The 25709-nt window shown below is 46.1% G+C and overlaps 1 protein-coding gene across 2 annotated transcripts in view; it reads left to right on the plus strand.

Annotated features, from left to right (window-relative positions):
- The window catches only part of SFXN5 (sideroflexin 5), a 207510-nt gene that overhangs the window by 74822 nt on the left and 106979 nt on the right, over positions 1-25709 (plus strand). For both annotated transcript variants that reach the window (XM_036751116.1, XM_036751117.1), the window contains 6 exons: positions 5859-5885; positions 6471-6525; positions 8910-8935; positions 21277-21330; positions 23965-24021; positions 25343-25408. In XM_036751116.1, coding sequence (XP_036607011.1) covers positions 5859-5885; positions 6471-6525; positions 8910-8935; positions 21277-21330; positions 23965-24021; positions 25343-25408 — 285 coding nt within the window. The remainder of the gene's footprint in view (positions 1-5858; positions 5886-6470; positions 6526-8909; positions 8936-21276; positions 21331-23964; positions 24022-25342; positions 25409-25709) is intronic.

Consider the following 25709-nt stretch of genomic DNA (forward strand, 5'->3'; position numbering starts at 1 on the left):
CCACTTTCTCTTCTCCTTTTTCCTCTTTTCAGTCTCACTTACCCTATCCAATGTGGTACGGTGGAAAGAGAGTTGGATTTGGAATGAGAAGTCCTGGGTTCAAATTCTGAGTCTTCCACTTACTAGCTATGTGACCTTGGACCAATCACCTCCGTGGCCTCAGTTTCTTCAGCAGTTGGGAGAGGAGGTTGGACTTGACCTCTGAGGTCCTTCTCAACACTAGTTCTATGATCTTATGATCCTAGCTGTCTCAGGAAGAAACTGGTCATTATGATGACGATCAGCTCATCTTTATGGAGGAGTCAGACCCTGGAAGTGTCCCTCCTCCCAGCAGCTCAGGTCCAGAGAGAATAATGGGGAACTCAAAGGCCCGAGGCTCTGCTGATGCTAGTAATTATATGGGGGACAATGGTGGGGATAGGGATCGGCATTTCAAAAGACACGTAGGCACCTAAATTAAACCCTAACATTTGGCATATTAGGGGGATGGGCAGGGCTGCCATATGTTTCTTGCCTGCTTATGCAGGCAGGGGTGATAGGGCATCTTCCTTTCCTTGTACCCCCTCTGTAACATCCAGACTCACTCCCAGGATCCTAACCCATCCCCCAAACACATACATAAAAACAGGCAGCTGGTGTGGGTGAGTGAGAAGGATACAGATTCCCCAGAAAGACCTGAGTTCAAGTTCCTATTTCAACAGGAATCAGCTGGGGCAGCTAGGTGGTGCAATGAGCAGAGCACCAGCCCTGGAGTCAGGAGGACCTGAGTTCAAATTCAGCCTCAGACACTTGGCACACTTACTAGCTGTGTGACCAAACCCCAGGAATCAGCTGATCGTGTTAGCTCTGTTTGCTTATCTGTAAAACAGGCATAATGATGCCTATCCTACCTACCTTATAGTGTTCTTATGAGCAAAGGACTCGGCAGACCTTCGGGTTCCATCCAAATAGCCCATACAAAGCTTAAGGCTGCACTAAGACTTTTGGGACACCCTGTACCTACATGATCATGGAGTTCACATCAAAGGCATTTCAGAGACCATCTAGGGAGTCCAATCTCCCCCAGGGCCCAAGCTTCATAGGTGAGAAGCCAGGATTCAAACCTGGTCTCCAAATATGACACTTCCCCTCCATCCCCCGACACATAACATGCTCCCTGTTTTCTGTGGTGCTTGGTACTCCCAGGACCTCCTGGCTAAGCATGAAGCCAGCCTAACATGGCTTAGCTTTCAGGTTCAGACAACATGGAGCATGTTCAGAGCAGTTTGGTCCTAGACTCCCTGCATCACCATTTCTATTATGCTGTCCTCTTTGTCATTGATGCTTAAACCATTCAGGTCAGAGGAGGTCAGATGTTTGAGCTACAAGGAACCTTAGAGACCATCTTCTTATCCCCCTTCATTTTGCAGATGGGGAAACTGAGGCCCAGAGAGGGGAAGTCACTTGACCGGATGCACAGATTTAGTAAGTGGTGGAACAGGGAGCCACTCATGCCTTCTGAATATGCCCGGTATAGCTGAGTCCAGAAGACCTGGGTTCAAGTCCTGCCTTTGATATTTCATAGCTGTGTGACCTTGGGCAAGTCACTTTCCACATTTATAAAACGGGATTGTATTGAACTTGCCTCCCAGGGTTGTGGTGATGCTCAAATGAGATAATATATAGAAACCCTTTGCAAACCTTAAGGACCTAGAAAATGTGAATGGCTCTCAGAATGATTCTCTCACATGCTCACACATCTTTGACCCTTCCCCTGCCCTCTTCCCTTCTACGCCATAGTCAGCGCCTGGTCTCTCTCTGCCTCCTCCACTCCCTTTACCAGCCCAAACCAGCCTGAACTAGCAATAGGCAGGGTCTCCCCCTTCCTGGCACATTGCAGGGTGCCCTAGGGGAGAGAAGGGTGGACTTGGAGCCACAACAACCCCGGGCCAAAGCCCTGCTTGGCCCCTTGTGAATTGTAGACATGTCACAACTGTTCTCTGAACCTTAGTTTCTTCATCTGTATAATGGTGATAATAAAACCATGGGAAGAGAGAGAAAATAAGCATTTCTATAGCATCTACGCAGTAAGAGATGCATAAATGTTAGTTATAATACTTATTATATTATTATTATGTGGCAAGCACTATGCCAAGTGCTTTATAAATATTATCGCATTTAATCCTCACAACAACCCTTTGAGGTAGGTGCTGTTATTATCCTCCATTTTACAGTTGAGGAAACTGAGGCAAACAGAGGCTGAGTGACTTGCCCAGGATGACCCAGCTAGGAGGTGTCTGAGGCCAGACTGGGAGTCAGGTCTTCCAGATTCCAGGCTTGCCGATCCCTGCACTGTGGCACCCCCTAGCTGTGGTATATCCTTCACAAGGTATTGTTCTTCCCGATGTTTTTGTCCAGACCTGTGCTTTCATCTTGGTGAGAAGCTCCTTCTACAGCACCACAGGTGGGTAACTTTTCTGAAATTTAAAGTCTTAGAGAGTTGGCTGGGGCATTTGCTCAGTGACTTGGCCAGGGTCACACAGTCAGTATGTATCAGAGGTGGAATTTGCACCCATGTCTTCTTGCCTTGAAGGCTATCTCTCCATCCATTATTGCAAAAGTTCATGGGATCACAGATTTAAAGCCAGAAAGGCCCTTGGTTATCATCTAGTCCAGTCAGAGAGATCAGGAAGCTAGCCCAGGGTCCCATGGCTAGAAAGTGTCAGAGCCAGAGTTTGAACCCAGATCTTCCTGTTTCCAGCAGCTGCTTTGTCTCCAATAAGAAAGCATTTAAAGTCCTTTGCAGATCTAAATCTATGTAAAGGTTTGCTGTCACCATTACTACTTAAAGTACCCACAGAAGTGTCAGTTTCCATGACTGTTATCTTTGCTGGTGTCTGTCTTGCTGCTTGGATGGCTTAATTTTCTCTCTAAATGAGGGAGTTGGACTAGGACAGGGCTTCTTAACATTGTGGATCTGTAATGGCAAGCAAAGTGGGACTTTCTGCTCTTTTTTATTTTGGAGTGCTTCTCAGCACTAAGGCAATCAGGTGCCTTTGATTGAGTCTTGCCTTTGTTTGAATCAGGAGTCTTCGATTGAATCAAGAGTCCTTGGCTGGAAACAGTATATATACTCTGAGGTTAGCATTTTGTTTTGGGGCTCACTCATTGGGAGAGTGTTCCTGTGATTTGGCCAGACATGACTCTGGGCAGCTGTTAAGGAGCCCCCTGTCTTTGAAAACCCAGATGTTGGTGCTTCTCTCTCTGGTAACTATGTATTGCTATGGTCAGTTGGAAGCCTGTTTGTTGATTTGCGTTATTTTCTGTTTGTACTTTCTCTGAAGCGCAGGGTGCTGACTCTTTCCCCTGAACTGAGTGAATGATATATGTATGTTTGATTAAAGTGAGATTGTAAAACCCTTAAAGTTGCTTTCCTTAGAAAAGCACATCCAAGAACCTGTACTAGCAGCCCTCTCGTGTGCTGATGTTATTGGCTTTGCACCTCCATAGCAGCTGCAAGCAGCATTGTTGTTACAGGATCCATGGAGAGATTTCAAGGAATTCATAAATTCGGATAGAAAAAAACCACATCATTATTTTTACAAACTTTTAACAAATTAAGCATTTCCTTTAATTGTGAATTTTTAAAAAAAGAATTCCTCAGCATGGGTGTACATAGGCTTCCCCAGATTGCCAGAGGGGTCTATGCCACCAAAAAGCTAATGGACCCTGGTCAAGTTGATATCTAAGGTCACTTCCAGCTGCAAGTCTGACCTCTGCTCACTGTCATTCCAAATCTTATACAGCTTGCAAGGCCCAGCTCTAGTCTATCTCCTCTAGGAAGCCTTCCCTGATGATGCTCTTGCTATGATCTTTCCCTTCCCTGCATCAAATTCCCCTAGCTTCTAGAGCGTGCACACCAGAATCTACTACCTGACTCCTGCAGTCATAGAATGATTGTTCATTGCTTTATGTGTGTGAAACTTCACCCCTCAACTGACTAATGAGCTCATAGAGGACAGTTGCCTGTCTTTTACCATCAGGTCTCTGAATGGCCATTGCAGCAGAGGGAGTAGGCTCGTTTTCTTGTCTCAGAGAGATCAAGGCCACACAGTTAGGAAATGCCCAAGGTGGGTTTTGTATCCGGAGGGTAAAACTAGCCGCCAGGGATGGAGGTCACAGAGAGACAGATTTCAGCACAATATAAGGAAAACCCAACATTTAGAAGGGTCTGGCACTGGAAGAGAAGATGGTGAGTTTCCCCATCACTGGAGGTTTTCATATGAAGGTTAGATGACCCTTGCTTTGTTATTCTCAAGGGGATCTATGCATCAGGCATGAACTGGACCAGATAGATGACTTCAGAACCCCATCCAACTGTACCTCTGTGATCTCAGCTTGGGCTTTGCAGTGGATTTGCTGTGTCACCATGAGCAAGTCTTTGTACTGTTCTATGCCTTGGTTTCCTCTTCATAAAATCAGGGTGTTGAACAGTAGTCTCAAGTCTCTGGCAATGCTAACATTCTGTGTGAATTCCAAGCACTGAGGGACCAGTGGGAGCAGTAAAGAACTTATCCAATTCCCTCATGTTTACCGTGTGTCTCAGAGACTACTCCCAGTTCATTCCACCCTTAGCTTGTTTGTACATAGTTGTTTGCATGTTGTATCTGCCATTAGACTGCAAGCACCTTTAGGTCAAGGACTGTTTTTGTTTTTCCTTGGCTCCGCAGTGCTTAGCATAGCACCTGGCATACTGGAGGTGCTTAATAAATGCTAGTAAGTGGACTGACTCCACTCATGCCCTGGGCTAGGTCTTCTTTCCTTAATCTTAAGGAGAACTCAACTTGAAATGCTAATAGGACTGGATTTTGTTGAAAGTGATGCTGAAAGAAAATTTAGAGGATGGCTAGGTGAGCACACTGACCCTGCAGTCAGGAGGACCTGAGTTCAAATCTAGCTCAGACACTTAGTAGCTGTGTGACCCTGGGCAAGCCATTTCAGCCTGATTGAGAGAGAGAGAGGGAGAGACGAGAGACAGATAGTTTGAGAGAGAGAGAATCTGTCATTTTACAGATGACAAAACTGAGGCCCAGAGAGGTAAAGAGACTTGATCAGAGTTACAGGTGATAAATTAGAGAGCTGGGATTTGAATGAAGGTCCAGGGCTGGAAGTTATTAGAGAAGCAAAGTTGGGTTTGATATAAAGAAAAATCTCCTAACAATCAGAACTGTCTGAAAACTGAATGCATGACCTTAGGAGCTGGTGTTTTCTCCTTTGTTAGAGGTTTTCAAGTAGAGGTTGGATAATCATGTTATGAAGACACCATTCTTGGGCATAAAATAAAATGGCTTCTGGACTCCCTTCTAGCTGTTAGAGTCTGTAATGTTTGTGTGATCAGGACTTACAACTGGATAAGACATAGAAGGCTAACTTTTCTCATCCTCCTTCTTTCAGCCAACAAGCATTTATTAAGCACTTACTGTTTGCCAGGCAGGGTGCAGAGCACTGGGGATAAAAGGAAAGGCAAAAATATCAGCCTCTGATGATCCTAGCCTGATGAGGGAGATAGCAGGCAAACAACTATGTACATACAGAGTATATACCAGGAAAATGGGAGATAATCTCAGAGGGAAGGCAGTGAGCTGGGAGCGGGGGAGCAGGCAAGGCCTCTTATGGCAAGTGGGAGTGGAGCTGGGTCTTGGAGGAAGCCAGAGAGCTCAGCTGCTGTATTCTGTCCCTTTGGGATCTCGTTCTCTGATCCACAATTTAGGTGTCAGGTTCCGTTGCAGCCTGTGTGTCAATGTATCAGTACCTTGTTACTATACACTGTAACTTCCTCACTGAGTTAAACTCCAATGTCTTCTTTTTGTTTCTTTCAGCTTTGGAGTGCACAGAAAATCAAGCAGGTAACTTGATTTAGAATTCTTCCCCCTCACCCTGGTAGCTCTCAGGCCATCCCTGGCTTTGGGCCAGTCTCTTCTTCTCTACATGGAACCTTTCCCTCCCTCATTCTCGTGAATTCCCTTCCAGATCACAATGGGGATTTCCTGAAGAAGCTCAGTGCCCCTCCCATGAGTGTCCATGAGGCTTATTGTGAATTTCCTCTCTTTGCTTCTGTTGGAAAGGGGTGAATGAATATAGTTGGGATAACCCAGATACTGCCTCTAGTCACTTCTGCTGGGGTCAGAGCCCATGTAATAAATCAGTGTTGTGCACCCAAGGAGCTCTGGCCAGAGCTTGGCTCTATGGATAGTATGGGAGGGTCCAAAGAAGGTAAGCTCTAAGTGGCCTGAATTTGTTCACTGTCACATGAACGAGTTCAGGATAGAAGGGCCCACTTTGCTGTGCTTGGCCATTTGTGTTTTCTTTGGAGAATTCCATCTCTTCTACCCTCTTCTTCCACTGACGTGTCCCCCTCATTACCCCTAACCCCAGCCCTACCCGAACTCACCCTAGTCTCAATGCTGTGCTGTCTCCTGACTGTCTCGCAGGCCATCCTACACCCGGATACCAATGAGAAGATCTTCATGCCTTTCAGGATGTCAGGTAAGCCCACAGGGAGCTGTCTGTTCACCTGTGAAGCCAAAGCCTTCTAGCCCTAGAGTTTCAAAGGTCATCACTTCAGGTCATCTAGACCAACTGCCTCATGCAGATGGGGACATTAAAAGGGGCATAGATAGTATGTGATAGGTAGGATTTGAATCCAGATCCTCTAACAGAGCCAACTTCCCCCCCTCCCCCGTACCACCCTTTCTGTCCCCTTTGGTTTTCCTACTGTCAGCATCCATACAATGACATCCATATCCTGGCTGCCACCAGGGACATGTTAGATCTATGTGCCCTGGGGGCAAGCACAGTCCTCTGCCCATAACCATAAGATCTGTTGAATTTTCAGTGTATGCATTTACACCTTGGAAATTGACAAATGCCACAAATCAGGGCTTAATTTATTTATTTATTGCTGATTGCTTAGACTTAAGAAAGTGAGGGAAAAATGTTGATTATGCAGATTTAAAAGTGGGTTATGGGTGTGTGTGTGCATATGTAATAGCCAGTTGTTAAACATTTACCAGCGTCCTCTGCCTGTATCCTGCCCTTTGCCTTCTCCCAAAAAGCCACCTCTTTGAACAAAGAAAATTTTTTTTAAAGTTCAGGAAAACCAGTGAACACATCACAAAAGTTGAATGTTATAGGCAGCATCCCACACCGGTGGACCCCCATCTCTTACGTCTTCTTTGGGTTTGCCCTTCTTTCACAGTCTGTCCAATACCCTCTCCAGGAAGTCCTCCTGGAAGTAGCGGCCCAGATCAACTGTGATCCCTTCTTTGTCCTCTGCCCCAGTCAATGCTATTTCCACTGGTCATCATTCTCAGAGGGATTACTTTGTAAAGCAACCCAGAAAGGATCCAACTGACCGACCCACAGTACTCTTTTTAAGAAGACAAATTATTAACAACAACAACAACAAAAAGGCAAGGAGTCAGTACCTTTGAAATTGGCTAAAATGGAAAAGTCTTGGCGCTTAATTGTCTCTAGAGCTCACTTATATAGAAGAACCCATTTCTGGATGAATGCAGTGTTGCTATGATGCATGGGTTCAGTTGGGATAATCAGGGAAGGCTTCCTGGAATAGGGAAGATTTGACCTATGTTTCATGGAGCAGAGGGACTCATTTTGTTAGAGGGGAAGGGGGAAGAGAAGACATGTCTCTACCCTCAAGGATCACCTCATACAATGGGAGGGTTAAATTTGCATAGCCAGAACCTGTATGGTTTTAGGGGTCAGAGCAGGAGGAAACCAGTGTTGCTGGATTTATTGGGGAGGGCAGGGCAGGCTTCCTTCAACAGCAGGGCCTCAGAATGAAGGACAAACAACAACCGAGGACAGACAACGTTTGGATGGAAAAGGTGTTGGGCCGGAAGGAGGTAGGTTTCAGGGCCAACTCTGCTAGTCACCACCTGTGCCATCTTGGCCAAGTCATGAGATCTTAGCGCCCCAGAAGGAGCCTTTGAGGGCACTGAGTCCAACTCTCTTATTTTACATAGGAGGAAACAGAGGCACAGAGAGGTTAAATCACTTGCCTTCGGATGAGTATCTATAGTAGGGTTTGAACCTAGGTCTTCCTCACTCCTAGCCGGGGCTGTATTCATTACATCATCCTGTGTAGGCACTGGAGTCAGATGACCTGGGTTCTAATCCTGACCTTGACATTTGATGCCTTTGGGACCTTGGGCTAGTTACTTGAAGTGACTTGGGCTAGCCCCTTCGTGGGCCTTCATTTCCTCAACGGTTGGTCTCCATGGACCCTAAGGGTCCATTTAGTTCTAAATCTGTGCATTATGATACACCCTAATTCTGATTTTCTCTGGCCCTCAGTTTCTCCGACTATAAAATGAGGGGTTCAGATGACATATTCTCTAAGGTCCTTGCCATCTCTGAACCTACGACAAGATAATGACTTTGGCTAAGAGCAGCCTTGGGAGAGGGGGTAAGGGTGAAGCACATTCTAGGCTGAGGGAATTCTGTGAGGCCAAGGCCCGGAGGTCCTAGGGAATAGACTGGCCTGGCTGGAGAGGGGAACGATATGGCAGGAGGGCAGGGGAGGCCAGATTAGGGGAGGTATTCTGCTCCCTCCTGTGCCTCTGGAGAAAGCTGCATATCCTACATGTACGATGGAAGAGTGGGGTAAGGAGTATATGGCAGGAAAAGTATTTGAGCTACATGGTGCCTTGCCTCCCAATGTCCTTCGATCCCTCTTGTTGCTGTCCAGGGTAGATCTCAGCCCAGAAAGGTCAGTTTAGAATGGAAAACCCAGACTGATTCTCAGAGGAGCTCTTGGGCTTGTCATCACTGCCCAGGTTCTTCATCTGAGAGTGCTCAGGAAGTAGGCATGAGGCACTGACTTGCTTATTTATCCCTCTGTCCTACAGGTTACATCCCCTTTGGAACACCCATTGTAAGTATCTTGCAAGCCTGCCTTCCAGCCGCCATTATATAAGAACCCCCCAAGGTTCTTACCCATCATGAATCCAACCAGTACTCTTTGTGAACTTACTGTAGGTGTAGGCTTTTCCTAGACCCTGTGGGGAAAACAAAAAGAGTAGATGTGGTCCTCATCCTCAGAAAACTGTACAGTCTTTGAGTACAGGATGGCGGGACTGTGTCATTCCCCTTCTCTAAAGCCTTTAATGGCTTCCTATAGCCAGAGGAGGAAAAATGTAAATTCCTCAGCTTGGCATTTCAGGTCCCCTGCAGTCTGGCTCCAACTTTTCCAGGCTTCATTCACATGACTCCTGTTCACATACTCTACATTCCAGCCAAACTGAACTACCAGCTGCTCCCCATACTCACCATTCCACCTCACCTCTGTGCGTTTACCCGTAGCCATTCCTCATGCCAGTGATTCATTCCCAACTCATCTGCACCTCCCAGAATACTTGTTTTTGTTTCTCTTACCCTTGGGAAGCCTTTCCAGCCCCACTCTCTTTTTCACTGACTTTGTGTTTACATATTTGTGTATGCTTTCCCCACCGATGCAGAACAGAAGCTTCTTGTGGACACACAATGTTATTTTTGTCATTGTATCCCCAGCTACATGGTGAAGCAGATAGAGCACTGGCAGCTGGGTGGTACAGTGGGTAGAGTTCCAGACCATCAAATCAGGCCTCAGACACTTACTACTGGGTGACCCTGTGCAAGTCACTTAACCCTCTTTGCCTCAGTTTCCTCATCTGTAAACTGAGCTGGAGAAGGAAATGGCAAACCATTCCAGTATCTTTGTCATGAAAAACCCAAATGTGAAGATCAAATGAGATAATATCTGTAAAGTGCTTGGCACAATGACTGGCATACAGTAGGTACTTAATAAATGCTTGTGCTCATGTCTTGTCCTTCCTAGTACCTACCACTCTTCCTGGAATACAGAAATTAAATGTTTTGAGAACTGGGTTCAACAAACATCCATCCATTGACTCAAGAAGTATCTACCGAACACCTACTATGCCCAGTGTACTGTTAGGGATATAACAAGCAAAAGACACAATCCCAGCCCCCCTGCCCTCAAGGAGCTGATGGGCTACATATATCTTTTGGTGCCCAGAGCCCTGAACACAGCAGGTGCTCATTACATATGTGTTGAACTGGCTTGTGTGATCAGGGGTCTGGTTGTGGTGTATGGGATCCAGACAATAAAGCCCTAATTGAGAGAAAGGCAACATCAGTGTAGCTCTCTCTCTCTCTCTCTCTCTCTCTCTCTCTCTCTCTCTCTCTCTCTCTCTCTCTCTCTGTGTGTGTGTGTGTGTGTGTGTGTGCTAGGCTAGGCACAGGGTGAGGAGATGCAGATATTTTGGCTCTCAGAGTTGATGGGAGGGGCACTAGTCTGCTGGAGGTGAGACAGTTCCCACCCTCCAGGAGCCCTTGGTCTTATAGGGGAGACACAGCTCCTGTCCTCAGGGAGCCCCTGCTCTGCTGGAGGAGGAAGGATATATTTACCCATGAAGAAGGCACCAGAAATGCTTGCAAAGAAATAGATGTGGGGATGGAGATGAATGTGACAGAAAGCTAGCTCTCCTTGGATGCTGTAGGGCTGGGCATGAGTGAGGCTGGAGAGGCAGGTTCTGCCTTCATTATTATACCTCTGGAAGAGGAGCCCAAGCTGCCTCCTGCCCTGGTGAGCAATGCTCTCCACTCGGTCCAGCCCTTCACTTCCTTCCTGGCCTGCTGGGGGCCATCCATTGGACTGCCTTGCCCCAGAGTCACTCTCCTCTGTCTCCCTCCCACCCCCTTCCACACTCACTCCTGAAAGCCAGGGAGAAACAGGCTGGTTTTCTCCGGAGGACGCTGCCAGTTTACTCAGCAGATTTCACAGATCAGCTGGCACCCATGTAGTACCTTATTTTAAGCTTAACATTTGAAGATGGAAACTTTTTTTTCCCCTTTGGGTGTATAGTGAAGTGATCCCAATTTATACATAAGCACGGCAGCCAGTCCGATGCTGCAAGCCGAATGGTTTGGGGATTCTTCATTTGTGCGGCTGGTCTGGTTCAAAAGTCCCCTCCTCCTGGACATCTTCCCTGACCAATCCCTCTCTGCTCTGATGACTCTGTTGTCAGACTTTGATCAATCAACAAGCATGTATTAAGTACCCACTATGGGTGAGATACTTTGCTCAGTGCTAGGAATACAATGACAAAGATGAAGCTGGACCAGCCCCCAAGACACTCATTCTCCCAGAGGAAATAGTACTTGCACATAAGTATATACCAAATAAATAGAAGGTAATGGCGGGGGGGGGGGGGGGGGTGCAGGGGAGAGCGGGAACTAGCAGCCAGAAAGAGTAGGGTGGGCCTCAAGTAGGAGGTGGTACTTGAGCAGTGCCTTGAGGGAAAGATTCTCCCAAGGCAGAAGTGAAAAGAAAGTATGATCCAGGTCAGGGGAACAGCCTGTGCAAAAGCAGACAGGAGAAGGCATGTTAGGTGTGAGGGACAGCAAATAAGCCAGTTTGGTTAGACCATAGTGTGTGTGGTATGGAATGTGTAACAAATCCCAATAGGCAGGTTGGAAGCTGGAGGTGAAGGTCCAAAAAGCAGCTTATATTTGACATAAGAGGCAATAGTGAGCCACTGGACCTTCTTGAGCAGGGGGAGTGACATGGCCATTTCTGTCTTTTAAGAATACTGTTTTGGCAGCTATGTTAAGAGCAGGTTGGAGAGGGGAGAGACTGAAGGCAGAGAACTTAATTGGAAAGCTATTTCAATAGTCGAGGTGAGTGGTGATGAGGACCCAATCTTGGTTGGTAGCCATGTGAATTGACAAGACTTGGCAACTGATTGGCTATGGGGGATGAGGTGGAGTGAAAACATAAAGTTGCCTGGGGCTGACTCGGTATCCTTTTGTATAGGAACTACTGTCCTTTTCGTGGGATTGTAGAGTTGAGAAGGACTTTTGAGCCCATTTAGACTCAGTTGGGTTGGACCTGAGCCCCATTCTGTACCTCACCATGAATCTCCTCTTAGGACATTCCTGATAAATAATTATCTGGCCTCTTCTGGAATACTTCTGGAGTAAGGAGTCCCTTTCATTATTCCCTTGCATAGCTCTCATTGTTAGGAAGCTTTGTCTGATATCTATCCTAAATGTTTCTCTTGAGTGTCTACTATTGTTCCTAATTCCTTCCTTTGTGGCCAAGCAGAGCAAGGCTAATCCCTCTTTCATATGACTGTCTTTGAGACTCATACCTTCCATTCTCCAGGCCAGACATCCCTGATCCTTCCGGGGCAGGATGTACACTCCTCATCTTTCTTGCTCCCCTCCTCTGGATCTCACCCAGCTGGTCCATGAGCCTCTTTAAGTATGAAACTGAGAACTGAACCTAATGACCACATAGGATTTGACCAGAGCAGAGGACGGTGGGACAGTTGCTATTTAGGTTCTGGACACTATGCATCTCAATACAGCCTATGATCATAAAGTCCAACCCTTTTGTTTTACAAATAAGAAAACTGAGGCCCAGGTTGGCTAATTGACTTACCTGAGGTCACATAGGTAATCAGTAGGTAAGATATTCTGACTCTAGATCTAGTGGTCTCTCTACTCCAGGCTGCCATCTCCTGGGCAATAGTGGGGGTGGCAGCTCTCCCAAAGGTGAGATCATTAGCCTGTATCACCTCTTTGGATTAAGATCTCCCCAAACATCCTATCAGACTCAGAGCTCTCTGAGGGCAGGGACAGGTTTTCCCATCAGAATAGTGACTCCCTGAGGACCAGGCTTATATCTCCCTGAGACAAGGGCTTTGGATTGTATTTATTTTGTGTCTCCCTATTTCTTGTTTCTCCTCCCCTCTCTGCCACAACCAGCTAGAATACACATTATGGAGACCCAGGTTCGAATCCCACTTCTGACCTTTGTTAGCTACATGATCCCAAGCTCAGCTCTCTGAGGCACAGTTTCTTCATTCATAAAATGGAGGTGTAGTACGTATACACTAAAGGCAGCAAATATCTCACAGAGCTAGTGTGAGAATCAAATGAAATTGTGATAAGTAACAGGTAGTCTGATTCACATGCACGCAGTCATTTGAGTCTCTCATAAGACTTTGAGGTAGGCATTCCATTTTACACATGAGAAAACTGAGGCTCTGAGTGGTTAAATTACTATGACTTATGGTTGCACAGCAGGTGTCAGAGGTGAGAGCCAAGCCTAGGTCGTCCTCCCTCTGTATCTAGCAGTCTTTCTGCTACAACACTCTGCCTCTGACAATTGCACTACTGATTCCATGTTTTCCTTGGGTCACTCATTCTTGTATCTGAGAGCCCTTCCGCTGTATCTGATATAAATTCTACCTGCTTCAGCTTAGTCATGGTTGTTCCCATCATGTCCCCATTGGAAAGGGAACCTAGCCATTTTATTTTGTATACAATCTCTTTCTCCATCTCCTTCCCTCTCCTCCTCTTCTTCCCCTCTCCTCCTTTCACCTTCTTCCCTTCTTTCCCTCTCTCCATCTCTTCTTCCCCTCTTTTCCTCTTCCCCTTTCCTCATCTTCCCCTCTCATCCTCCTTTATAGGTTAGATAATTCAAAGTCCCTTCCCAAGGATCATATGGCCATATCTGTAGAGTTGGAAGGGGCCTCAGAGCTAAATCTCTTCATTTTACAGGTGAGGAAACTGAGACCCAGAAAGGTTTGATGACTCGTCCCAATCACACCGGTTTTAAATGACTGGGCAAGAATTCAAACCTAGAGCCTCAGGCTCCACTGCCCCTTTCTTTCTTACCCCCTGTCCTGAAAGCTCCTTCTCCAAGCGTTAACACTTCACTTCATTTGCTATTCTCCTAAAACTGTAATTAGCATGCCTGATCTGGAAGTGGACTGTCTCATACTCTGAATTTGCTCAGTGCCTGGGCTTTGATGGATTGGATCTCTTTGAGAAGGCTAGTCCCTCCCATGATGCAGATCACAACCGATGTGTACCTGCCCATCTTGCCTACTGCTCCTCCACAATTCCTTGGTGACTGTAGGATGTGACCCATACCTACCATGTCTCCATTGATTTCTGTGAGTTTAAAATTTTCAGTTCTTTGGTCATTGGGTTCTACATCTCACAGCCAAACAACACCCCTGGTAGACTGGTGGTATTAAAAAGATGGGATTTGGGGGCAGCTAGGTGGTGCAGTGAGTAGAGCACTGGCCCTGGAGTCGGGAGGACCTGAGTTCAAATCAGGCCTCAGACACCTGACACACTTACTAGCTGTGTGACCTTGGGCAAGTCACTTAACCCCAATTGCCCTGCCTTCCCCCCCCCAAAAAAAGATGGGATTTGGATTTAGGGATGAGCTTGAGGGTGTCATGGCACCCAGAAGAAAATAAGGCCATAGAGTCTTCAGCCTATGAGATGTATGTACCAGCCATGTGCCCAACTGGCCACACAGGGGCCCTGGGAATGGAGACCTGACTATCTTTCACATACCTAGCCTATGGTTGGACATTCGTAAGTCGAAGGACTGGCAGAATGATTTGTAGCACCTTGGTATAGTAGAAAGAATCAGAGGATCTGGATTCAAAAACTACCTCTGACACCATCCTACCTGGGTGACACTGGGCAATTACTCAGCATCCACAGATCCAAGTTCCTCTATCTGTAAGGTCAGTATAGCAAGTTTTGTCCCCATTTGACAGGTGAGGAAACTGAGGCCAAGAACATGTCTGTGACTGGCTAACCACCTAGCCCTACTGTTGGAAACCCAGTTCAAAGTTTGCCTGTAACACTTTATCTAATAGAACCCTAGACAAGGTTCTCTCTTCCGAACTTTTTAAATGAAATTTTGTTTTGTTCAATTAGCTAAAATCTGCCTTCTCATATTCTAATTTTTTATTCCTGTCCTTAGAGGAAAACAAAGAAAGCATACTGATCAAATATATCTGTTCAAACTACCTTTTTCAGGCTAGAGTGCAGAATTAAATTAGAGAATACATGTGGAACAATTTGCAAACCTTCAAGCACTATGTTAGTTGTTGTTATCCTTACTGAAATCAGTGAGCTGAAATTGATTAAAAACAAATGTGAACTTTTGAGTTTGGGCTCAAATAACAACCTGTACAAATACTGAGGGAGACAGTGAAGCGGAGTGCAAAGCATGGCTGGATCTGGGGTCAGAGGCCTGGGTTTGGGATGCAGTCTCTTTATCTTTCTCAGCCTCAGTTCCGTCATCGGTGAAATGGATAGTAATACTTGTGCTAACTTCCTCACTGCTGTGAGGAAAGCATTTGGTAACCTGGAAAGTGCTAGATGAAGGGGAGTGATTGTGATATGATGGCACATTTCCATAGGCAATGGCCAGGTCCATAGAGTGGTCACAGAAATGGGCCTTTAATAAAAAACCCGGAATAATAATATTTACATAATGCTTTAAGGTTTGCAAATCACTTTACAAATATTCTCTCATTTGATCCTCACAACAACCTTGGGACATAAGTGCTATGGTTTCCCCCATTTTATAGATGAAAAAACTGAGGCAGATAGAGGTTGATTTGCCTAGGGTCATACAGCCAGTAAGTATCTAAGGCTGGAGTTGAATTCAGATCTTCCTGTCTACAATGCTTCATCAACTGTGTTCCATAGCTGACTCTCGAAGAAAATGATGATGGTGATAGCCATTAGTGGGTTGTAATCAGTTCCTGCCTGGAACAGAAGGAGCTGGTTAATAAGTTTGAAGGTGGAAATACATGATATATGTATGTAGGACAGTGAAGGAAACTGTTGGATAGATTAGGTGGGGGCAAGATTATCAGAGGGTCTTTTAAGGGTAGAGATAATCCTGACCATTCATTTTGTTTTATTACTATCTTTTGTTTTTATATCACCTTTATTTGTTTGTCTGTTTATTTGTTACCATTTTATAGATTGGGAAACTTAAGCAAAGGGTAAATAAGTACATAGTCACTAAACATTTGTTAAGCACCTACTATGTGCCAGGCACAGTGCTAAACACTAGGGATACAAAGAAAGGGAAAAGGGAGTCCCTGTTCTCAAGGAGCTCACAATTTAATGGAGGAGACAGCATACCATCAACATGTACAAATAAGCTTTGTACAGGACAAATAGGAAATAATCTAACAGAATGAAAGGGGATCAGGAAAGCCTTCCTTCTGTAGAAGCTGAAACTTGAAGGAAATCAGAAAGCAGAAATGAGGAGATGGAACATCCCTACCATACAGAACAGCCAGAGAACATGCCTGAGTCTGTAGATGGAGTGTCTTGTTTGAGAATCCTCAAAGAGTCAGTGTCACTGGACTGCATGGTATGGGTGTGTGTGTGTGTGTGTGTGTGTGTGTGTGTGTGTGTGTGTGTGTGTATGTATGGTATAAGAAGGCTGGAAGGGGGTGAGGTGAGGGGGAGACAGGTTATTAAGAGCTTTGAATGCCAAACAGGGTTTTATATTTTATTCTGGAGTGATAGGGAGCCAATAGCAGGACAGAGACCTTGCTATTGAATGGGGGTATGTGACATGGGTGACACGATCATTTTTAGAAGATCAATTTGACAGCTGGATGGAGGATGGAAAAAAGAGGGACTTGAGGCAGGCTAACCACTCGTACCCCAGCAGCTATTTTAATAGTCCAGGCATGAGGTAATAAGGGCCTGCAACAGAGTTGGGGTAGTGTCAGAGGAGAAAAGGGGGCATGATAGAGAGATGCTGTAGAGGTGAAATCTACAAGAGATGCTTCAGAGCTGAAATTGATGAGAGATGATGTAAAAGTGAAATCAAGGAGAAAGGCTGTAGAGGTGACATCAAGGAGAGAGGTTGTAGAGGTGACATCAAGAGAGGCTGTGGAGGTGAAATCAAGGAGAGAGGCTGTAGAGGTGACATCAAAAGAGGCTGTGAAGGTGAAATCAAGGAGAGAGGCTGTAGAGGTGACATCAAGAGAGGCTGTGAAGGTGAAATCAAGGAGAGAGGCTGTAGAGGTGACATCAAGAGAGGCTGTGGAGGTGAAATCAAGGAGAGAGGCTGTAGAGGTGACATCAAGAGAGGCTGTGGAGGTGAAATCAAGGAGAGAGGCTGTAGAGGTGACATCAAGAGAGGCTGTGGAGGTGAAATCAAGGAGAGAGGCTGTAGAGGTGACATCAAGAGAGGCTGTGGAGGTGAAATCAAGGAGAGAGGCTGTAGAGGTGACATCAAGAGAGGCTGTGGAGGTGAAATCAAGGAGAGAGGCTGTAGAGGTGACATCAAGGAGAGAGGCTGTAGAGGTGACATCAAGAGAGGCTGTGAAGGTGACATCAAGGAGAGAGGCTGTAGAGGTGACATCAAGAGAGGCTGTGGAGGTGACATCAAGGAGAGAGGCTGTAGAGGTGACATCAAGAGAGGCTGTGGAGGTGAAATCAAGGAGAGAGGCTGTAGAGGTGAAATCAATAAGACATGTTGTAAAGGGAAAATTGACAGAACCTGACAGCAGATTGAATATAAGGGGTGAGAGATAGTGAGGAATCCAGGATGACTCCTAGGTAACAAGTCATCATTACATATTAACAAAATAGCTAGCACTTTAAGGTTTGTGAAGAGCTTTAATATATTATCTCATGTGATCTTCAAAGCAACCTTGCTAGGTAGGTACTCTTATTATCCCCATTTTACAGATTAAAACATTAAGACTAAGAAAATTTAGTAGCGTGCCCAAATCACATAGCTCATAAGTGTCTGAGGGAGAATTTGAACTCAGGGCTTCCTGGCTTAGTCTAGACTTCTATCACTACAAAACAGTTATTGAGAGGGGCCCTTAATAAGTGCTTGTTGTATTGAACTGAATTGGGCTGTGTCTCCTGCCTGACTCCTTTGTCTTCTTATCCCAACACATCATTTCCATCATCCTCTTACAGCCCAGGGGTCTCTCCAGCTCCCTGCCTTCCCCCCACCCCAGCTTCTGACTCTGGACAACAGAGCAGGGGCAGGAGAAGCCCATCCCTGTTGTGCTGCAGCCCCAGTGAAGCTGCCCCGCTCTCATCTATCTTCCCTTCCCCCCTCCCCACCCGCCATGCTCTGGAAAGGGCAGCGAGCGGGAGCGTGGGTGGATTGCACCCAGAGATATACATCTGAGAACTGAAGGGAACACTTTATTTTAGATTTGGGCTTTTTTTTTTCTTTTTAAAGGGAAGTTATAAAATATCTCCTCTTGCTTCTTCTCTGAGTGTGCAGATGGTTCTGTGTTTCTGCCTAATAGGGGATAAAACTGCCAGTGCCTGGCTGCCCTTGCTATCCCCAGATAGACTCAGCTCCTCCAGAGCTGGGACCCTGTTAATCAACAAGCATTATTTGGTGGTAGACTCTAGGCTAGGCACCAGGGAGATGAAGGCAAAAGGGAGGCAGTCCCTGCCGTTAGAAAGCTTATATTCACCTGGGGGAGGTGCTCTGTGTGTGTGTGTGTGTGTGTTGTGGGGTACAGGGGAAGGGGATGTATCAGAAAGTGGTGGGCAGGAAAGGAAGCTTTGGAGTGACAGAGCTTGTGAGTAGAGCCACTGGGCAGTGACTGTCAAAGCTGACATGAATACATACACACACACCAGCAAGAAGTGGAAAGTGGAAGAGGGTGGGCATACACAAAGAAGAGCAGGGCACATGGCAAGGTGCCAGCCTGCTGTCCTAGTGCAAGGCTGGATGGGATGAAGCCTGGGGTGGTTCAATGATCTAGCCTGGGACTACCTAGAAATAATAGAGGTCATTGCAGAGAATTGACTCACCCAATTGGGGCTTAGCATTGATCTTTGGTTACTCCTCCCTACGGTGGCTCCTAATCCTCCATGGCTTCCTGTGCCTGATCTAACGCATTCAACCAAACATTCTGTGCTTAGGTGACTTTATAGACTAGGAGGATGAAGGCCATGTAGTTCAACTACTTATTTTTTTACAAACGAGGAAACTGAGGCCTAGAGGGGCTAGTAAGTGGCACAGCTGGGATTCTCTGACTCTAGGCTCAGCACTCCTCTCAAATCTTGGGGCATCACTTTTGTTACTTCCTGGCACATAACCTGTACTTCCACCAGGTCCATCTCTTCACTGACCCCCAAGTCTGGTGGGGGATGACATGATGCTCATTCCTCTCTTGTGATGTCAGTGGCTCAGGGAGGAAATGCCCTCAAACTAAGTAGGGTGATTTCTTCTTTACCAGTTAACATTTTAAAGAGCTAGTTGCTTAGGGCACCTGGAGGTTAAGTGACTTGCCCAGCGTCTCCCAGACGGACTGTCTCAGAGGCAGAACATTTTTCCAGGCTCATTTTTGGTTGGGGAGTTGAATATTACAGGGTAGGGTATCTTCTAATAGAAGTTGTAAAGTGGCTTTAAGCTTACAATATTTAATCCGACGTGGGCCAAGAAGTACATGTGTGTGTCTGAGCCATTTAAAGTATTTTTTTTAATGTTTAAAACATGGTTTACTAATGTGGCTGACAATGTGTAGGGTTTGACGTACTATACAGTATTGGATGTTTACACTTGTTCTTGTGGAAAATTCTTGCCAAGAGAGCAATTTTATGTATCAGAATAATAAATAAGTCAATATGTGTATGAGGCTGTACAAGTTTTCCCCATATGCGATTGTATTTTGTATATGGTACGTGGCACCCAAACACAGGCGAAAGGTGAAATTGTCATATGTATGGAAGCATCTGTTACAATTCCAAACACTGGCTGAGGTCGAGATCAGCCAGTTAATCTTGACCTCCACCAAAGGCTACGTTAATGGCCTATCTCATTAGGACAAATACAAATTTTCAGGATTATTACCAGTAGAAGCACCATTCAGGACTGGTAATTATCAGTTCTTCAAATATATCTGTAAGGTTAATTTACAAACCAATTAGTTACATGCTTCCTCATCGATGCATGCATCAGCCAGACTCTAGTGGCTAATGTCAAGATTATCAGGCCAACTTGGACATTAAGGGAATTAGAATTTATATCATGCCTACTACATGCCTGGCAGTGTGCTAAGCTGTTTTTTTTTTTTAACCAAAGCTGTCTCATTTGGTCTTGACACAGGTGCTATTGTTATCCCCAATTTAGAGTTGAGGAAACTGGGACAGGGTAAAAGTGATCTGTCTAGGGTCTCATAACCAGTGAGTGTATGAGGCTGGATTTGAACTCAGGTCTTCTATCTCCAGACCCAGTGCTCTATCTGCTGCTGCACCACTACCACCGCCACCAGCAGCAGCTGCTCATTAGGTCAGCTTGGCCTTTAGATCATATATCTTTTAGCTGTCTTTCATCACAGGGCAGCTAGATGGCGCCATAGTGCATAGCATGCTGGGCCTGGAGCTTCCTGAGTTCAAGTCTGGCCCCAGATACTTACTAGCTGTGTGACCCTGGGCAAGCCTAACCTAACCCTGTTTGCCTCAGCTTTCTCATCTGTAAAATGACCTGGAGAAGGGAATGGTAAATCACTCTAGTATCTTTGCCAGGAAAAGCCCAAATGGGGTCATGAGGAGTTGAGCAAGACTGGAACGACTGCTGTTAGAAACATACTCACATTGTCTAGGAATAAGCAAGACTTGTTGGGAAGTCAGGAACATTTTAATTATAATTTACATTTATTCCCCCTGAATAAATGGGTATCTCCCCTGAACAGAGTACAGGAGAAAGCACAAAGGACTCAGATGGCCGCCAATCCTTTAATAGACCCTCACCTTGAATCTCCTGCCAGGCTCTTCATTGGCCAGACACAACCCCCTGACTGCCTACCTCATGCCCTCCTCAAATGGCTCATTCAACCATGTGTACAAGCCTCTGACATTTCACCTGACCGACCTGAGGCCTGGTTTCTGCTAAAGCTGGGGTGGGGGAGGGGGAAAGGTACACCTTCAATTCTGTGGAAACAAAACCCCTCCTCCCATTTCTTACAGCTGCCATCTTTGATCATTTCATCACGACATCTTTCATCATATCATTTCAAAACCAATGACATCCTGGTTAAGCAGCTAAACCTTGGAACAATTATTGTGAATAAATTATTCTAAATAATGAGTTATGCCCCTCCTCCCTTTGCATTTGGGCCATACTTTTACATATAATGTTCACATGCCTTACCCCATTTACTCCTCAGGAGAAGTCATCAGAAACAGGGGGAACCTTATTACCCGCACTTTCATGGCTAAAAGGGCAGGGTTCTTTGTATTTTAATACTGGGTCTTCCCCAGGTGAAGGTGTGGGAGGAGGGGCTTTCAGAGGCCTCCCTGACCCCTTCTCTAAAAGCCAGAGCCCTCAATCCCAAAGACCAGAAGCACCAGTGTCTTCATTCTCTCCTCTCTCTCTTCCAGGTTGTCGGCCTCCTCCTGCCCAACCAGACCCTGGCCTCCACCATCTTCTGGCAGGTAACTCTCTCCCAGAAACCCTCAGCCTCCGGGGGTGGGGTCCCAAAGATTCAACAACAAATACTGCTCTAAGAATGTCCTGCCAGGGAAGCCCTTCTCACTGTGTTTGACAACCTCTCTTTGTAGCCCATTAAAGAGAAAAAAAATCAATCGACCAGTCGACCAACCTTGCTTAAATACCTGCTCTGTGCCAGATGTTGTTGGGGACCCAAAGATGGAAATCATCCTGCCTTCTGTTTGCACCAGCTGCCCTCCCTCCCAGGAATCCTCTCCCTTCTCACCTCTGTCTCCTGGCATCCTTTAGGGCTCGCCTCCAAGCCCACCTTAGGCAGGAGGCCTTTCCTTGGTCCCTAGCCTCTGCTGGCACTTTCTTCTGCTAAGATATCCCTTTGTACAGAGTTGTTTCCCTTCATCTCCTCAGCTAGACCATCAACTCCTGAAGGCAGGGGGGTCTTTGCCTTTCCTTGTACCTTTTCCCAGGGCTTAGCACAGTGCCTGGTATATAGTAAGTGCTTAAGAAATGCATATTGCCTGCCTGCTGGGAGAGATTGCTTGTACCTAGAAAAAGGATAATGATGGAACTTGTAAATTTGTTAGTATAGGGCAGCAGCTCCACCTGCCGATGAAGGTCACCACCTTCTCTGCAACTGAGAGTCTTAGAAGGTTGTCTAAAGCACTCTGAGGTTAAATGACTTATCCAGGGTCACACAGCTAGTAAGCATCTGAAGCCAAATTTGAACTCAGGAAGATGAGTCTTTCTGACTCCAGACCCAGCACTCTATTCACTGCATCTCTCTCTGTGTTTCTGTCTCTTTCCCTCTCTCTTTCTCCATCTCTGTCTCCGTCTCTCTCTCTCTCTCTCTCTCTCTCTGTCTGTCTCTTTCTCTCCATTAAGTGTTATCTTGACCCATCCATGCGCTGCTGCTTGAAGGCAGGGGTTTGGATCGAATTCCCTCCTGAGGCTCCTCCAGCCCCCAGGCTCCCATTTAGAGGCAGAATACACATTTGGAGCAGCAGGTCCCTCATTGCACACAGTCTCACCCTCACAGTCAGTACAGGTTTAGGGAAGGCAGACTCATCTGACTTTCAGCCCAAGCTGTAACTAATGAGGAAGGTAAGGCTGTCTCCCCTACCCCCTCAGCACCACCTGGGCTACCTCTCTTCGCCAATCATTTTACAAATGCATTACAAAACCAGGTGTGATCGTTTTTTCTAAGTCTTTCTTTTGGGTAGTTTAGGCTTTAGCTCTCTTGCAGCTAATTGAGAATTAACTCTGTGTGTGTGTGTGTGTGTGTGTGTGTGTGTGTGTGTGTGTAGTGGGGTACAGGGCCTGACTCCCCTAAAGAAATTGAGGCTGAGGGGTTTCCAGTTAGTCTCCTAGAAGTACCCACTCTTCTGCCAGCTGTGCTATTTTTAAGACATTCAAGACCTGTGATTTCATGTCCGCCAGCCCTGAGAAAGGAGTTCAGTCAGTTCAACATTTATTGAGCACCACCTTGGTACTCATGTACCAAGAAAGCAAGGAAGGCCCCAGATAAGACCAAAATATTCAAAACTTTTCTGTGGCAGCAAAATGCCTGGAAACACCGTGAGAGCCCATTAGTTGGGGACCGGCTGAGCCGGCTGTGGTGCATGAGAGTGTGGATTCTTAGGGCATTGTAGGAAACAGCAAATCCAAAGGACTCTGAGCTTGGTGGGAAGGAGTGCATGAGCTCATGTGAGCAAGGAGAGCAGAACCAGGAGAACAAGGACAAAGAGCCTTGGTTCTGGGGGCAAAGGCCCTGGGTTCAAATCCCAGCTCTGATGCTTACTACCTGTGTGACTTTTGGCATGTAATTTCACAGGTGTGGTGGAGTAGGTAGAGTGCTGGCCTTAGAGGCAGGAGCACCTGGCCTCAGGTCCTGCCTCTGATGGGTATTTGCTGGGCCGCTTTGAGGAAGTTAGTTAACCGCTCATTACCTTCAGACAATAAATTGAACATAAATTGCAAAGTAATTGATGATCTGCTTTGGCAGAAAGAGTTTCAGTTGGATGGCTGTGGAGTCAGGAAGATCAGGGTTTAAATCCAGCTTTAGACACTCAGTAGCTGTGTAATCTTTGCTCAGCTGGGTGGTGAAGTAGATAGAATGCTAGGCCTGGAGTCAGAAAGACCTGAGTTCAAAGCTAGCCTCAGACATTTACTAGCTGTGTGACCCTGAACAAGTCATTTAACCTCTGCCTGTCTCAATGTCCTTATCTGTGAATACTAGATAATAGCACCTACCTCCCAAGACTCAGATAATAATTATAAAGGGCTTACTTAACACACTGTCTGGCACACAGTAGGTACACAATAAATGCTTGTTTGCTTTCTTGTCTCCTCTGCATTTAATTCCTACAGGTCTGATCTCCCACACTTGTTTTTGAATTCCTTGTATTGGTTGTTTCTTACACTGCAACAAGCTTTTCTTACTTGTATAGTGAATGTTCTAGCCATTCTGAATCAATGCTCCCTCCCCTTTTCCCCCCAGTTGTTTTATTTCCACAGAATTTACACACACACACACACACACTGCTGCTTGGTTGGCCCATGTGGTCATGGCGGGGAGGGGCCCTTCCCAGAGATGCTCTCTGATGGCTCTTGTGTCTTTGCAGTGGCTGAACCAGAGTCACAATGCCTGCGTCAACTATGCAAACCGCAACGCAACCAAGGTGAGCTCACTCAGCCCTGCTCTTGCCGTGGCTATGGGGACAGCAGGGCCAATGGGGCCAACTTTGGCTCCTGGGCAAGACCAGCCTTGCGGGTAGGCTGAGGAATACTTGCTTCTTTCTTACTATGCTGTGGAAGTCATCCCTCTCTTTCTGTACACTGATGCCTAAGATTCCACCATTAGTGATTTATTCCTTTGGATTGACCTTTACTCTCTTTAGCCCACTTCTTCCTGGGAGAGGGTAACATATTAAGTCCCTAACTCCTTAGAAGAAATGAATTTGTCAGGTATTTTCTTCATTGTGAAGAAGAGTGTGACAGTGTCAGGACTCCAAGAGTATATGGAGGTGTGTGATGCTACTTGATTTTTTGTGTTTTTTTTTTCTATTTTTGGAGGGGGGAGGCAGGGCAGTTGGGGTTAAGTGACTTAGCCAAGGTCACACAGCTAGTAAGTGTCAAGCATCTGAGGTCAGATTTGAATTCAGGTCCTTCTGACTCCAAGGCCGGTGCTTTATGCACTGTACCACCCAGCTGCCCCTGTGGTACTACTTGTGAGGAACAGTGGAAAGAGATTTGGGGTCAGAGAGCCAGGGTTCACATTTAGGCTCTGCTATCTACTGTCTGGAAAGAGCACTGGATTTGAACCCCAGCTCTTCCACTCAACTAGTGGTGTGACCTTGGTCAAGCCACATCTCTGGGCCTCAGTTTCTTCTTTTGTAAATGGTAGGGATTAGACCAGCTGACCTTTGTGGTTCCTTCTAATTCTAAATCTATGACACTATGATAATGTCAGCTATTGTCATTAATATTAACCAATTAGCTCATGTTATCTCTGACACTGATAAGAGAAAGCCCCCCTTAGTGGATAGAACACCACTGAAGCTGGGTTTGAATCCAGGACCTTGGGCTCCAAGTCTAGCACTCTCTCCATGGCATTGTACCTTTGTGTCCCCCACAGGTCCATCTCTAGGAGTGGCCTGAACTTAGATTTTGATTTCTGCTAGCTCTTTCCCATTCTCCTATGCTGTACTTTGTGTCTTGACTGAGAGTCAAGACAGACTTGGGCTCCCATGCGACCTCTGATGTTTGCAAGCCCAGTAACCCAGGGCAAATCGCCCTTTCTGAGCCTCCACTTACACATCTGAGAAATGGGGACAATGTAGTCCCTCCATGGTACCTACCTCACTGGGTTATTGCGACACTCAAATGAGGTCACGTATGACCAGGGCTTTACAAATGTAAAATGATGATGATGTGATGACGATGTCATATCTGCTCTCCAAGGTTCCAGGTGCCAAGCTAGAAATTCTTTCTTTTTTTCAGCCTTTGCCTGCATCCAAGTTCATCCAGGGTTACCTGGGAGCCGTCATAAGTGCTGTCTCGATTGCAGTGGGTAACACTTGCTTACATTTCATTTATCGTATTGAAATTGCTTTCTCGGTCTCCCTAATCTCGATCTTCTCAAACACATAGGTCTCCTACCCTTCAGGCCCTAGGAATGTCCTGAGGCCCATTTCTGAAGGGGCACTGGGAGGAGAAGGGCTTTCATCTGCTTTCAGGGGAGGTTTTCCCACTTTGATACAGCTCCTAAGAGAGGAGGGCACTGGTGGTGGGGAGGACTACAAAAAATAAAGTAGGAGATCATATGGTGTACCCAATGGAGGATGTTGGTGTAAAGGAGGAGAGGAGG

The sequence above is a fragment of the Trichosurus vulpecula genome, chromosome 3, assembly GCF_011100635.1.
Source record: "Trichosurus vulpecula isolate mTriVul1 chromosome 3, mTriVul1.pri, whole genome shotgun sequence".
Lineage (NCBI taxonomy): Eukaryota > Metazoa > Chordata > Mammalia > Diprotodontia > Phalangeridae > Trichosurus > Trichosurus vulpecula.